General features: G+C 43.1%; 1 protein-coding gene across 3 annotated transcripts in view; it reads right to left on the bottom strand.

The window, feature by feature from the left end:
• aff2 (AF4/FMR2 family, member 2) overlaps window positions 1-6,388 on the bottom strand; it is a 690,205-nt gene extending 683,817 nt beyond the window's left edge. For all 3 annotated transcript variants that reach the window (XM_059976692.1, XM_059976694.1, XM_059976693.1), the window contains exon 1: window positions 5,849-6,388. In XM_059976692.1, coding sequence (XP_059832675.1) covers window positions 5,849-5,901 — 53 coding nt within the window. In that variant the 5' untranslated portion in view covers window positions 5,902-6,388. The remainder of the gene's footprint in view (window positions 1-5,848) is intronic.
• Between the last annotated feature and the right edge of the window lie 9,818 nt (window positions 6,389-16,206).

Below are 16,206 nucleotides of genomic sequence, written 5' to 3'. Positions count from 1 at the left end.
TACCAAAAAAAAACCCACACTGTACTTTTTTCTTGAGTGTCAACTGCAAGCCACAACATCAGATCAAATGAGTTTTCAACACAATTTGACATTCTGGAGGGGATCGTATATTCAAAACAATGGCGAATTGTTTCAGGTCAGGCACTAAACTCAGAAGCAACAGCTGTACCAGATACAATCTTATTAAAGTTGCCTATTAGCTCTGTAAATCTTTCCTCTTAACACTAATTTGCCAAAAAGGGATTTATATTAAATCTGAGGCACACACCACACTGGTCAGTTATAAAAATCTTCACAAGATGCACTGAAAGGCTGTGAATTTCTGTAGGGCGTAACTGAGTAACATTCCAACAAATTTTATTTTGTTTTAAGAATAAGGTAACCATTAAGTGATCACGTGTGTGCCAGGTCAAAGGTTATTGATTTTGTTTAAAACACTGCTCCTCTGTGAATCATCAGGTTGCAAAGAGAATGTTGTCCCAACCGTATAATACCGTCTCATGGAAAGCTTTCTCACCTGATGTTGGGTTGGTCTAATGTGCGCCCAGTTGCATACATAGTTGTTAATCATCTTGCCCAAAGGACAAATGGTCTCAGATGCATGAGCAAAGCACGCAAAATGCTGGCGGAACTCAGCAGGTCAGGTAGCAGCATCTGTGCAGAGGAATAAACAGTTGACGTTTCGGGCCGAGACTCCTCGTCAGGACCTGATATCTCAGCCCGAAAAGTTGACTGTTCATTCCTCACCACAGACGCAGCTGCCTGACCTGCTGAATTATACCGGTATTTTGTGTTTGCTGCGGGAACTGGACTCTGATCGCTGGCGCTGTAAGGCGTTACCCTGCTGCCCACAATTTCTCTGCAGGTGTAGCTCACACGCAGGGAAACAATGAAAGGTCTTGACCTAAAATATTGACTCATTATTCCTCTCCATAGATCAGGGCTTCCCAACCATTTTATGCCATGGACCCCTACCATTACCAAGGGATTCGTGGACCTCAGGTTGAGAAACCCTGCAATAGATGCTGCCTGACCTCTGACCTGCTGCATTCCTCCAGCATTTCTAGGTGACCTGTTCAAGACTTCCAGCAGCATCTACAGAATCTCAGCTACACGAATTATTGGGAATGCACAAAGGCTTAAATGAACCCTGAAGTTGGCATTATGTAAATTTTATACCAACATAAAATTAAGCCCATGTTTATCCATAGCTACACATACCACCCCAGAAGACCCATTGCATACCTATTGATACTGGTGATAGCTTCATCCCAAACTCATTCTATTCCCACCTGAGAAAGAATCAAGTATATACGACAGATCCCCATGGGCTAGATACCTAATACCATCAGGATTAGATATTTATTACCACTATAACACAAAAATTTATCTGCATCACAGTAAGGTAAACGTGGTTCAGAGATACTGAGACAAGGCCAACAAGCAGAGGACAAGTAGAACTAAAAAGGAAACAAAGAGATTAGCTACATATGTCTACAAACATTTACCATCATTGCACCAGCCAGAATCAGACGCACAGTCAACAGACAACAGGAGATGGAATGTGTCATCACAGAGCCAAAACACAACCCTAATACACTTCATTGTAGGCTTCTAGAAGCACACAATCGCAACATACCAACCAGGACAGAACATACACTGCTGTCATACACAAAGTGCTGGAGGAGCTTAGCAGGCCAGGCAGCATCTATGGAGGGAAATATAAGGCATTGTTCTGACCATACTTGGAGCATTGTGAGCAGTTTTGGGCCCATTATCACTCAGGGCATACCCTCTTCTCATTGCTACCATGAGGGAGGAGGTACTGCAGCCTGAAGGCACACACTCAATGATTCAGAAACAACTTCTTCCCCTCTTCTATCATATTTCTGAATGGACGTTGAACACTACCTCACAACTTCTCTGTACTTTTTTATTTAATTTAACTTATATATACTTAATGTCTTATTGTAATTTACAGTTATTATTATGTACTGCAATGGACATCTGCTGCAAAAACAACAGATTTTATGACATATGCTGGAGATATTAAACCTGATTCTGATTCTGATCTGAGAAAGGATGTGCTGGCACTGGAGAGGGTCCAGAGGAGGTTCACAAGAATGATTCTGTGAATGAAAGGGTTAACACATGAGGAGAGTATGATGGCTCTTGGTTTGTACTGACTGGAGTTTAATAGACTGAGGGGGGTTCTCACTGAAACTTATTGAATATTGAAAGGCCTAGGTAGCATGGATGTGGAGAGCATGTTTCATATAGTGGGGAAGTCAAGGACCAAAGGGCACTGCCTCAGAAAAGAGGGACATTCATTTAGAACAGAAATGAGAAGGGATTTCTTTAGCCAGAGGGTGGTGAACCTGTGGGATTTGTTGCCACATGGGGCTGTGGAGGACAAGTTATTGGGTGTATTTAAAGTGGAGGTTAATAGATTCTTTATTAGTCAGGGTATCGGAGGTTATGGGGAGAAGACAGAAGAATGCATTTGAAAGGGATAATATATCAGCCATGATGGAATGGAGGAGTAGTGTCAATGGGCTGAATGGCCTAATTTTGCTCCTATGTGTTGTGGAAGTAAACCATAGTGGTATCAGGCCAAGCCCTTCATCAGAACACCCTTCATCACCCATCCTGGCCTGCTGAGTTCCTCTGGCATTTTCTGCGTGTTGCTCAAGATTTCCAGCATCTAGTGAGTCTAATATACTGCTGCGAGACAAGCAGAGATCAGAGAAATGTCCATTATCTTCCTGATGGAGAGCGTGTGACCTCCACTTGACAGCTGGGACATCAATGATAATGGGCACATGCCAATTATAACATTTCTCAACCTTAAAGAGATTCCACCAACCAAAGCGAAGCCAGTGAATAATAAGTTAAGGGCATTAGCAGAACAATTAGCATTGAACCAATGCTGACAAAAAGTCAGAAAGTCACAGATAAAAGGGGAAACAGCAGAGAAACACAACCTTCTGCCCATCTAGTGCATGCTGACCACTAAGCACTCATTGCCATTAATCCTGCTCTGTATATTCTCCCGACTTTCTTGTCAGCCCTACACAGATCCTGCCACTCACCAACAGCCTTGGGGGCCACTTTATTAGGCACACCTGTATATCTGTTTGTTAATGCAAGTATCTAATCAGCCAATCATGCGGCAGCAACTCAATGCCTAAAAACATGCAGATATTGTCAAGAGGTTCAGTTATTGTTCAGAACAAGCATCAGAAAGGGGAAGAAATGTGGCCTAAGTGACTTTGATGGTGGAACGTCTGTTAGTGTCAGATGGGGTGGTTTAAATATCTCAGAAACTGCAGATTTCCTGGAATTTTAACACGCAGCAGTTGCTAGAATTTACAGAGAAAGATGCAAAAAAAACATCCAGTGAGCAGCAGTTCTGTGGGCGAAAACTGGTTGTTAATGAGAGAGGTCAGAGGAGAACAGCCAGATTGATTCAAGCTGACAGGAAGGTGACTGTAACTGAAATAACCACGCATTCCAATAGAAAAGTGCAGAAGAGCATCCCCTAATGCACAACACATCGAACCTTAAACCTTGAAGGAGAAGATCATACTAGGTTCCACTCCTATGCCCAATAAAAAGCCCACTGAGTGTAAATCCCACCAACTACACATCTTTGGGATGTGGGAAGATATCTGGAACACCTAGAAACCCAGAAAACCACAGCAAGAACATGCAAACTCAACACAAGCAGCGTCCAAGTTCAGGACCAAACCCGAGTCTCTGGGCTGTGAGGCAGCATCTCTGCCAACTGTGCCACCATGCTACCTTGCTGATATTGCAGCAGAAATACACTTGTACATCAAATTCTGGCAGGCAGCTGTGGACTATTCGGCTCTAGTGAGGCAACGTGGCATAAATGCTTCATCCCTGTCTGAGGTGGTGGAGAATGGCCAGAATAGCACTGGTAGACACCACCATCTGGCTAAATAATTCCATCCTCATTTCTGTTCGAAATGGACATCCTTCTGTTCTGAGGCTGTACTCTCTGGTCACAGACTCCCCACTGTGGGAAACACCCTCTCCACATCTTCTCTACATAGGCCTTCAATATTCGATAGGTTTCAATGAGATCCCCCCCGTCATTCTTCTAAACTCCGGTCAGGACAGGCCCAGACCATCAGACATTCCTCATACATTATCACTTATGAATGATGACTCAAATCTGGAGGAAGGAATTTAAAACTCTATTGTACTTTTTTTTTAATAGTCACAGTTTTCCTTTATTTATAATTGGTATTTGTATTGATCACAAATACCAAGATACAGTGAAAAGCTTGTATACTGTCCATACAGATCAAGTCATTACACTGAGGCAGAATAAGGTAAAAAAAAACACTTAACAATAAAGAATAAAGCTACTGAGAAAGTACAGTTCAGGTGAAGGATAAAGTGCAAGATCATAATGAGCTCAATCAATACTGCCATTCTTTCCAAAGGCCAATTCAACGACAAATCTGGTCAAGTCAAAAACTTTCTTAACAAGTCCAGAGTGGGTCCACGTGGATCCTGTAAGGATTTCTCAGTCCAACTGACACCCACAGATACAAGAGGGGAGAGATTTACCTGAGAGGTAACTTTATTGGCCAGAGGGTAATGAGTACCTGGAATGAGCTGCCAGGTGAGGTTTTTTGAGGCAGTGACAATTGAAACACTGAAGAGGTTTTTTGACAGATACATGGAGGGGAAGGGCTTGGAGGGTAATGGGCCAAACAGGAGGATCTGGGACAAGTCGGGAGGATGCTGTGGTGGACAGTGGACATGAAACAGTTAGGCCAAAGGGCCCATAACAGTGCTGCATTACTCTATAACACTAACAACAAACACATGTCTCAGTTAACCCCTCGAAGACCACTGTATTGTTGTACAATGATTCCAGCCCACACCCACCTCAGTAACTGGGCAATATCTTTACATAAAACATTGAGCATTGAACACGACAGCACAGCACAAGCCGTTCGGCCCCAAAACTTTTTGCCAATCTTCTCACCTACTCTAAGGTCAACCTTCTCTCCTGCACAACCCTTCACTTTTCTATCATCCATGCGTCTATTTCAGAGTTTCTTAGATGTCTCTAACCTATCGGCCTCTACCACCCTTGGCGGGCCATTCCACACACCCTCTACTTGGAACCCTCACAATGAGGTTCTCCTAGAAACACCAGACTTTCCTTTGGTGGACTTTACCACTGGGAGCATGTCAGACCGCATTATAAAAAAAAGAAACAAATGCCCTTCCAAGAAGTCATCCAGGCAAGTCTGGTCATCACAAAGTTGCAAGGGTGACATTTTTGAGGTGAGAGGAAGAAATTGTCTGTCAACTCAAAGTTTGCAAGCATCTCCAAACTATAATCATTCAAACATCCATACTGAATCATGATGTACAATTTGCAATACGTTGCAGCTCTAAGCCACCTAGAATTTGCCTCGTATTAAAAAGAAACATATGTCTGAGAGAGTAGTGACCTCAAAAAGCCAGCAGTAACCCTCTTGTTAATTAGAAACACCAGTCAGGGTTATTCAGATGAAAACTTAAGTCAGTGTTGAATGTCACTAGGTGTCTCTGGTGCGTTATATACGCAAAGCTTTGCAAAAAAAAAATAAAATACAACACAAAGAAACCTTTCCAGCTGAATCAGTGTGGCAAAATTCAGCCGTCCTAGAGGCCACTACACAGCTCACAGAAAAGGGTGCAATATATCTGCGTTTTACAGGAACAACGCCGAAACAGGCGCCAGGGGCAGTGGAGACGATAAACGCTTGAACTAACGCATGAAGGAGCTTTATTCAAAACAAAAGAGAGAGAGACCTACCACGATTGTTCCAGTTCCCAGTCTCTGAAGAAGTCGAACTCGAAAAGGTCCATAGCAGTGCGTTAAGCTCTAAGGGACTAGTGTCCTTGGCAGGAGTGGCCCGGTTCTGCATACGGCGATTGTTCGCTAACTGTAACCGTACTGTACGCGCTGGCTGCCTCTCGCAGTGGGAGAATGTTGGCTGTCTTGGCTGTGCGAGGCAGAATCAACATCTCTCTCTCTCTCTCTCTCTCTCTCTCTCTCTCTCTCTCTCTCTCTCTCGCTCTCTCTCTCTCTCTCTCTCTCTCTCTCTCTCGCTCTCTCTCTCTCTCTCTCACACACACACACACACACAGGGAGGTGGAGCTTCAGTCAGTAAGAAGCCATGACATGGAGCTTGCAAAAAAAAACGCTATCTGCTGTGGATCTGACAGATTCGGCCGAACCTTTGGCATGGACAGCAGGGTGGAGCGGACGCCAGACCCCAAGTGCATACCCTCACTCCACGTCTGGACCATCAACAACACTCCGCATCTCTCAGCCCTTGCGATCCAAACACCACCTCCCCCCCGCCCCTCGTTCGTCCCTCACTCTGCCTCCCCAAGCGGGGAACTCAGTTGAAACTCATTTCATTTCTGCAGTTGAGATGGTGTCCAGGGTCCCTGGGCTCCGAGCCTGCTGCCACCTCTTCCAACTTGGCTCTGGCTGAAATGTTTTCCTTTCCGAGATTTGGGAAAGGACAAGCCACCTTGTGGTCCGCCTGTTATACCGCAGACCAGAACTGTCAGAGGACCCCCGTTCCCGTCCTCCTACAGTTCAAAGGGGCATTGGAGAAATCGTGCATATTCAGCAGGCCAGGCGGTATCTGAGGGATATAGATAGGGTAAATGCAAGTAGGTTTTTTTCCACTGAAGTTGGGTGAGACTGGAACTAGAGGTCATATGTTAAGGTTGAAAGATGAAATGTTTAAGGAGAACATGAGGGGGAACTTCTTCAATTAGAGGGTGGTGAGAGTGTGGAGCGAGCTGCCAACGCAAGCGGTGGACGTAGGTTTGGTTTCAATACTTAAGAGACATTTGGATAGGAATATGGATTTGAGGGGTATGGAGGGCTATGGTCCAGGTGCAGGTCCATGGGATGAGGCAGGGTAATAGTTCAGCACAGACCAGATGGGCCGAAGAGCCTGTTTCTGTGCTGTAGTTCTTTGACTCTATAGAGGGAAATAAGCAGTCAATGTTTTAGCTCGAGATCTTTTGTCAGGAAAAGGGATCTCGGTCTGCTGAGTTCCTCCAGAATTTTGTGTGTTTTGCTCTGGATTTCCAGCATCTGCAGAATCTCTCTTGTTTACAGGTGCTGCCTGAGCTCTGCGTTCCTCCAGCATTTTGTGTGCATCACTCCGGATTTCCACCGTCTGCACAATCTCTTCTGTTTGTAAATCAAAGCTCTGCTAACCGGAGAGGGTTCCATCAGTATGGAAAGCACAGCAGCACAACTGGTAGTCCTGATGAAGGGCTCTGACACGAAACGTTGACTCTATTCCCTCTACAGATGCTGCCTGAGCTGCTGAGCTCCTCCATCATTTTGAGTGTGTGCTGCTGTGAACCTCCAGCATCTGCAGAATCTCTTGTATATCACAAGCAGACTGTCATCAAGACAGGGAGGCAAATAAGAGGGATGGACAACCTCATATTTCTCATTTGTTCTTGCAACATAATAGGATAGCATTTGGACCTTAGGTCAATTCTAGATCAGAACATTCCATTAATGTCATTCCCTCACATATATCCCTGTAATAGTTCCCTCCTCACCTCACACCTACCCCCAAGTCTTCTGAAACTGGATAATTATTCTCAAATTTACAGTGAAAGGCCTTTGCTTCCCGGCCATACAGTCAGATCATTCCATATATGAGTACATTAAGGAAGTAGTAAGAAAATCACAATGCAGAATAGAGAGTAACTGTTGCGAGAAAGTGAAGTGCAAGTAGACAAATAAAGTGCAAGGGCTGTGAAAAGATAGATTAGGAGATCAAGGGTATTTAATTTTAATTTAGAGTTACAGCACAGTAACAAGCACTTCTAGCCTAATGTGCCCATGCTGCCCAATTCCACCCATGTGACTAATTTACCTACTTACCCACAGGTCTTTGGAATGTGGGAGGAAACCGGAACAGTCAGAGGAAAACCAGGCAGTCCTGGAGAGAACGTGCAAACTCATTACAGGCAGCAGTGTAATTAAACCAGGGTCACTGCCGTGGTAACAGTGTTTTCACTAACTGTCATGGTACAGAGCTGCCCTAAACAAACGCACAACATACGGCACAATTTGTTCGATAGGAAGTTCTGATGATCTGAAATGTTAACGAACGCTGTGAGTGCTTAGCATGTCAGGCTGCAAGGATTTCCAGCACTCACTGTCCACTTGCAGCAGTTTCTTTGGGCAGGGCTGCATTAAATTCTGGTGCAGGCCAAATCTACTGCAGAGTGAGTGGTAAATAATCTACGAAGACACAGGAAATAATTAGAGGGTCAACGTAGTGGCTCTGAATTTGCTCTGCTCCTTGCTCCGGGTGGCTGTGGAGGTAAATTCAGGCTGAGCATCCCAGTTTACTTCAGAGAGGGTGGTATCCTGCCCAGTGAGACTGTACACTGAGTCTAGGCAAAAGGCAATAGTAGTGCAATCACTCAAATCAGCTATGATGTTCTCCTTCGAGGTCTTTTTCCCTTAATGGAGAGTGCCCGCGAGTGACTTTGTTTAATGTGGGGAGGCTGATACATGGGTCCTTGACCGATCGGGGTCAGGGTATGGTGGCATGGAATGCAAGATGACTGGGGATCCTTCACTGATGCAGATTCCTCCGTCTTCACTGCCTTTGTGATGTGATATCAACGTCCATCAGCTCTACTCATGAGCTCTTGGTTGGATCGCTCTTTGTCTGGAGCCTTCCCCCTTGACCTAGCCACCATGGGTGACCCCTACCAGGAGCTAAGCTGCAGGCAGCATAGCTGTTGGGGTCTCAGGAAGTGACAAGCCCTTCCATCCCAAAAAGGTGATGAAATCTAGGCTATACCTGTTGTTCCAGAGAGATGTGAGTGGTCCCATTACATTGAAGAGAATCGGAACTGATATTTATCCCCCTGCCCCCATTGGCCAAAAAAGGGAAGATATCCTTTTCATTGTGCCCTTGTGGGATCTTTTTGTGCCCAAAACACCAATCACTTTACCTGCAGAAAGCACTCCATCAAGCACAAAATTGATTGGGTCGTCCTGTGGTCACGAGGGTTGTAGAAATTTCAGGTTCTCTCTCTTTTTGCCTGTTTATTGGTCCCCAGTGATAGTTGGCAATTTGCAAATTTTGCCTCCCGCTGTCCTTGCTTGACAGTAAAGAGACTTTTAATCCAATATGTACTTGTAAATGGATCCGAGCCATTCCAACATGGACCATGACTGCAGCTTATGAACTCCGAGCTGCTAGTGGTACTGAGGCGGAAAATAAGATTTATTTTGCCAACAGCGGGAATGCCCAGGCCTATCCTCCACTTGTTTTCCCTTGTTTGCCAGGACTGTCAGCATCCAAAAGCAACCAACCTGTGAAATTAATTCCCAATGCACAGTGGCAGTACCTGTGAACACGTGTATGTAGGAAATTCCATTCTGCATTCTCATCACCCAGCAAGGTGCTAAGCTCTGAATTCCTGTCTTGATATTTTGCTTGATAACTATATGTGGCAAATCATCCATGGTATAAATAGTGTACATGTATGGAGGCATTGAGTGTGATACTCATCGCTGGCACTCACGTTGCAGGGTCGAAAGTCCATTAGGAAATGCAAGCAGTAGTAGAACATTCTGGCCTGAAGCCTATCTCACCATTCAAATATCCTAATTCCCTTTACTGCACATCACAGCCTGGTATGGAAACACCAATATCGTGGAATGGACAAGTACAGAAAATGTCGAGACAAAGCCATCCCCAACAATGGGCACATTTACAAGAAGCACTGCCACAAGAAAGCAGCATCCATTATCACAGCATTGAGCAACTCTTCTCATTGCTACCATTGGGCAGGAGGTACCGCACCACCAGTTTCAGGAATAGTTATTACCCTACAACCATAAGGTTCCTGAACCAGTGTGGACAACTTCACGCACCTCAATAGGGAATTACCTCCACTACCTGCTGACTCACTTTCAAGGAGTGTATGACTCATGTACTCAGTATTATTTGGTTATTTTTTTATTATTTGCAAAATTTGTCTTCTTTTGCACATTTGTTGTTGTCTGTCTTAATTTATGTTTAGTTTTTCATAAATTTAATTGCCTGTCTGTCTTAATTTATGTATAGTTTTTCATAAATTTAATTTAATTGCATGTCTCTATTTTCCTGTAAATGATTGCAAGAAAATGAATCTCAAGATAGTATATAGTGATGTATGCTCTACGTATTTTGATAATAAATTTACTTTCACTTTGATTTTGAGTTCCTCTGAGCCCTCAGTTCTATATCCTCTTCAAGTAGCCCCAGTGATCCAGTCTTCACAACTTTCCAGGGTTCCACCACTGTCAGAACTGTTTGGTTATTTGGTGCTCCCAGCCTCCTCCGACAGAGTTATACATGAGCACAATCCTAGGATGCCCAGATGGTAGCTTCCTTGCCATTGAGTCTGAAGGCCATAAGTTCAAATCCCACTCAAGAAACTTGAGTATGAAACTTCGGCTGAGGTCCCATTATTTTATTATTGCTGTCCAGATCCAGATACAGATTCATATTCAGACTTACTTATCACATCTACATCGAAACATACAGCGAAGTGCATAATTTGCATTAACAACCAACACTACCTAAGGACGTGCAGGGGGTGCTGCTCATAATGTTTGCCACACTTTCCGGCACCAGAATAGCATGCCCACAATGTTCAGCAGAGCAGCACAAGCAAAAAACAACAGCAGCAAATGAGATCTCATCAGCTCTAGAGAGGAGATAACAGATCTCAAGACATTACTTTACAGAATACTGGTAGTTCTCCCCAGCTCCTTGTCAATATGAATCACTCTATGAGCATCAAAAATCAATAATTTGGTCATTTAACTCTTTTGGTGGTTGTAGGACCATTTCGTGTACAAGTCGACTCGAGTGCTTCTCACAAAGCAACAATGGCCATAGCTCATTGCCTAAGTTTGTGCTATAGAAATGTAGCTTATAGTAATCCAATAACACCCATTTGACCCATTACCCTGTTAAAACATACATCTTTGGAATATAGGAGGAAACCAGAGCACCTGGAGGAAATCTACATGGCCACATAGAGAATGGTGGGAATTGAACCCAGTTCTCTGGCCCATTCCAGTTCTGATAAAGGGTCTCAGCCAGAAATGACAGCTCTTTATTCCACTCTATCGATGCTGCTCGCCCTGCTGAGTTCTTCCAGCATTTTGAATGTGTTGCTCTGGTGCAGTAATATGTTATGCTAACTACTACACTATCATGCCATCCCTTTGTTGGAAACTGAGATGATCAGCTGTCTGTAATACTTCCTGTTAATTCCTCATGATACAGATTGCAGTGACTAAAAATGTCCCATAACAGCTAATATATTCCTGATTCTTAAAGCAATGGAATATGTTATTAAAATAACAGGATTCCCTCAATAATCTGGAATATGATCATACAAAAAGCAACCAGCCACAGCAATAAAAAGAAAACTTACTCTATGGTGAGAGAAAAAATATAAACTGTTCTGTTGCCAGGTGCTACACTTCAACAAATGAGTGTTGATAAATATAATGTGGAAACATTTATTATTAGTCAGTTACCAACAGTAGCCACATGTCAGTGAACAAATCAAAAAATTATACACCAACTTCAGTAATAATTTGTATTTGTAATGCATGTTTAAGTATATAGTCCCAAGGCAGGATATTGAGGAAATATTCAGTGCTGAATCACATAAAGAAATACACCCAGTAGCCAATTTATTACCTGTATATGGGCTTGTTAATGCAAATATCTAATCAGCCAGTCATGTGGCAGCAACTCAATGCTACAAGCATGGATACACGGTCTAGAGGTTCAGTTGTTTTTCAGACCAAACATCAGGATGGGGAAGAAATGTGATCGGAGTGACTTTGGGACTGGAATGATTGCTGGTGCCAGATGAGGTGGTTTGATTATCTCGGAAGCTACTGATCTTCTGATATTTTTATGAATAACAGAGTCCAGAGCAGGAGTTCCCAGTAAGGGGCCAATAGACATCTCAGTTAGTGGTAGGGATCCAAGCCATGAAAAGGTTAGGAAACACAGTTCTATATTTTTCAGAGAATGGTGCGAGAAACAAAAAAGCATCCAGTGAGCAGTAGTTCTGTGTGTGAAAATGCCTTGTTACTGAGCGAGGTCTAAGGAGAATGGTCACACTGGTTCAAGCTGACAGGAAGGTGACAGTAACTCAAACAACCCCGTGTTACAGCAGTGGCGCGCAGAAGAGTATCTTCGAAAGCACAGCGCGTCAAATCTTGAAATGGATGGGCTCCAGCAGCAGAAGACCGCAAACATACACTGAGTGGCCACTTATGTACAGAGGCACATAATAAAGTAGACTGCACCACAAAGAGCTGACACATGGTCAATGGGCCAAAAGTCTTTCTTCTACACCATTGCAATTCCGAGGTTTGATGATGAATGTGGTTGCACAGTGGCATAGTGGTTAACACAACGCTTTACAGTAAAGACGACCCGGGTTCAATTCCCACTGCTGCCTATAGGGAGTTTGTACATTCTCCCTGTGACTGCATGAGTTTCCCTCCAAAGGTGTACCAATTGATAGGCTAATTGTTCATTGTAAATTGTTCTGTGATTAGGCACGGCTCGGTGGGCTGTCACTAGAAGGGCTGGAAGGGCCTACTCCATGCGTAAGCTCAATAAATAAAAATAAATAAATAAAATAATCCAGGGGCACTTAAGGAGCATCATTTGCCGTGAGAAAGGGCTAGGGAGTGCAGAAGTATAAGGAAGGGCTAAACAGGCTTTCCTGCAGGGGGCTTTCAAAGCAAAAAACAAAATGCGATCATCAGGAAGGTTTAAGTGAAAAGTTCCACAGAAGCATTTGATGCTTCATGTCATTTACAAGTGACATAGGCTGTAACAGTGTTGTAGCAATCATGTAACAGCATTCTCAGTTATAAAGGAATCTACATATGTTTAATATTTATGATGTCATGTGCCAGACTGTGTGTAATACATTAAATGTATTTTTATATATTATTAATGTTTAATGGGCTTTTTTGGCAGTTCATTTACGATTTTCTGCGATTGTAAAACGAGATGCTTGACATCGCCGGGCTTGTGGGAGGTCCTGCCACAAGTGGACGGGTGGATGAACTGCAGAATGCTGAGGTGATGGAGCGAGGGTTACAGAGGGATAGGGAGCCTCCTGGAGGCTCATTCGATTCCTGCTCCAAACAAAGAGCAGCACATAACAGCATCCTAAAGAGGGGAATCCCTTTGAAAAGAATTTTATTTTTATCTGTGTCCCGTTGGGGCAATGTTTCACTGCACTCTCCTAAATTATCGAAGGAACTCTCTGGGTCTTCCACGACCAGCTGTGAACATCAGTTTTTTGGAATTCTTCATTGTCAAAAAAAAACATTAGCACATTAGCATAAAGGCCTCCCTTCACAGAAAATAGAGCCGCAAGACCATAAGACATACACTACAGCACAGTCAGGGCCTTTGGCACTTTGGCCCCTGATGTTCTGGCAATCTTTTAACCTACTCTAAGATCAATCTAATCCTTCCCTCTTACAAAACTCTCTATTTTACTATCATTCATGTGCCTATCTAAGAGTTTCTTAAATGCTCCTAATGTATCTGCCTCTACCAGCATCTCCTGCATTCCATGCACTCACCACTCTCTGTGTTAAAATCCCACCTTTGAGTTCCTCCTATACATTCCTCTTATCATCTTAAAATGATGCCCCTGGTATTAGTCATTTCTGCACTGACTTGCTGGCTACAGTAGTAACCCTTTACTCCATCACTTCTGGATGTGCACACTAAAATTTAGGCTTAGGGCCAAACACGGGCACGTGGAGAGGCACAAGAGACTGAAGATGCTGGATTCTGGAGGAAAAACTCAGCTGGAGGAGCTCGGCATGTCAAGCAGCACCTGCCGTGGGAGAGGAGCTGTCAAATTTTTGGCCAAAAGTGGAATTGAATTGGCTGGCTTATTTTAATTGTCACTGTGAAAAATATATCTTGCATACCATCCATACAGATTATTTCATTTGAACAGTGGATTGAAAAAATCAATAACAGAATGCAGAATAAATGTCAACAGCTCCAGAGAAAGTGCAGTGCAGGCAGACGATAAAGTGCAAGCTAGGCAAAGACAGAACAGAGATTGGAATGTAGAATAATGATGCGCTGAAGCTATAAGATAAACAAAGTTCAAAGTAAATTTCTTATCCAAGTATATGTATGTCACCTGTACAACCCTGAGGTTCATTTTCTTGTGGGCATTCATAGTAAATACAAACACAATAGAATCAATGTAAAACTACACCCAACAAGACAAACAAGCAATTGATGTGCAAAAGACAAAAGACTGCAAATTCAAAAAGTAAAACAAGCAAAATAATAATAATAATTAAGCAATAAATATCGAGAACATGAGATGAAGAGTCCTTGAAAGTGAGTCCATAGGTTATGGGAACAGGTCAGTGCTGGGGTGAGTGAAGATGAGTGAAGCTATCCCCACTGGTTCAAGAGCCTGATGGTTGAGGAGCAATAACTGTTCCTGAACCTGAATCAAGTGTAGAATTTAAATACCAAACTCCTGCAATGTGGAAGTTGGATTTATTGTCATCTGCACAAGTAAATGTCTGCACAGTGCAATGAAAAACCTATTGCAACAGCATCACTGGCACAGAGCAGACAAGCACATGAGAAACATAAATTGAACATAAATTATACAATTAGAACAACAAAAGTTTAATTTAACGATTAGTGCTTTTCAAAGTCCAACCCTAGATCTCCGTTGTGAGAGGTGGAAATGGGTAAGACTGGCCGACAGGGCTCTGGTAAAGCTATGGATACAATGGATTGCAGAAACATTGATAATCTCCAACCATGCCATTGTTTTCAGAGAGCAATAGAGACAGAAGGTCATCGATGACCTTTGCTCCCCTGAGAGCGAAGAGACCAAGTAACTAAGTTAATGCAAAGTGTTCAAAATGATCAGAGTGTTGCTGAAATGTAGTGATTAGGGTTCTGCTGGTTGTTTCTGCAATTGAATAGTTGAAGGGAAGGAACTCTTCTCGAGACTGATGGGGTTGGACTTTGGATTTCTGTACCCTGATGGTAATGCGAAAAGATGGGATGCTGTGGTTGCAGGGTTCTTTGTTGATGGATGCTGTCTTAGGAGTCTGTGGAGATTTGGCATGGCATCTAAAACTTAGACAAACATCTATAGATACGTTGTGGAAGGTTGCGTCACAGCCTGATAAGGAAACACCAATACCCTTCAATGGAAGAGTAGTGGAAATGGCTCAGTCCATCACGGGTAAAGCCTTCCCAACCACTGAGCACATCTATGCGGAGCATTATCACAGGAAATCAGCATCCATCATCAAAGACTCACATCATTCAGGCCACGTTCTCTTCTTGCTGCTTCCATCAGGAAGAAGGTATGTGAGAATCAGGACACACACCACCAAGTTTAGGAATGTTACTACCCCTCAATCATCAGGCTCTTGAAATAGGGGGATAACTTCACTGAACTTCATTTGCCCCAACATTGAATTATTCCTGCAACCAAAGGACTCTCTTTCAAGGACTCTTCATCTCAAGATCTCAATATTCATTGCTTCTTTATTTTTTATTGTTATTATTTATTTATTAATTTTTGTATTTTCACAGTTTGTTGTGTTTTGCACTCTGGTTGAAAACCCAGGTTTCTGGTGGGGGTGGGGTGGGGGGAGGTCTTTCACTGATTCTGTTATGGTTTTTTATTTCTTGAATAAGTGCAAAAAATGAATCTCAGGGCTGTTTGTAGTGAGATATATGTATTTTGATAATAAGTTTACTTTGAGCTTCTTGAGGCAGAGTACGTAGACAGCTGAGATGATGAGGAGGGATGAGCTTGTGATATATCCGGCTGAGTCAACTGCTCTCTGCAGCTTCTGCTGTTCCTGCACATTTGATGTGCCACATCAGGCCATGATGCAACTTGAGATGGGAGAAAGGTGGCTTCTCAGATAAAAATGTTGATCATTCACTCTATTAGAATAAACCACCTTCTCTCTTAGAGGCCATTCAACCCTTGATCCATGTTGACTCCCAGTAGAGTAATCCCATTAGTCCCATTATAATGGAAATACTGGAA

The sequence above is a fragment of the Hypanus sabinus genome, chromosome 8 (assembly GCF_030144855.1).
Source record: "Hypanus sabinus isolate sHypSab1 chromosome 8, sHypSab1.hap1, whole genome shotgun sequence".
NCBI lineage: Eukaryota > Metazoa > Chordata > Chondrichthyes > Myliobatiformes > Dasyatidae > Hypanus > Hypanus sabinus.
Note: the sequence above shows the minus strand (reverse complement) of the source record. Positions and strands in the feature narration are given on the sequence as shown.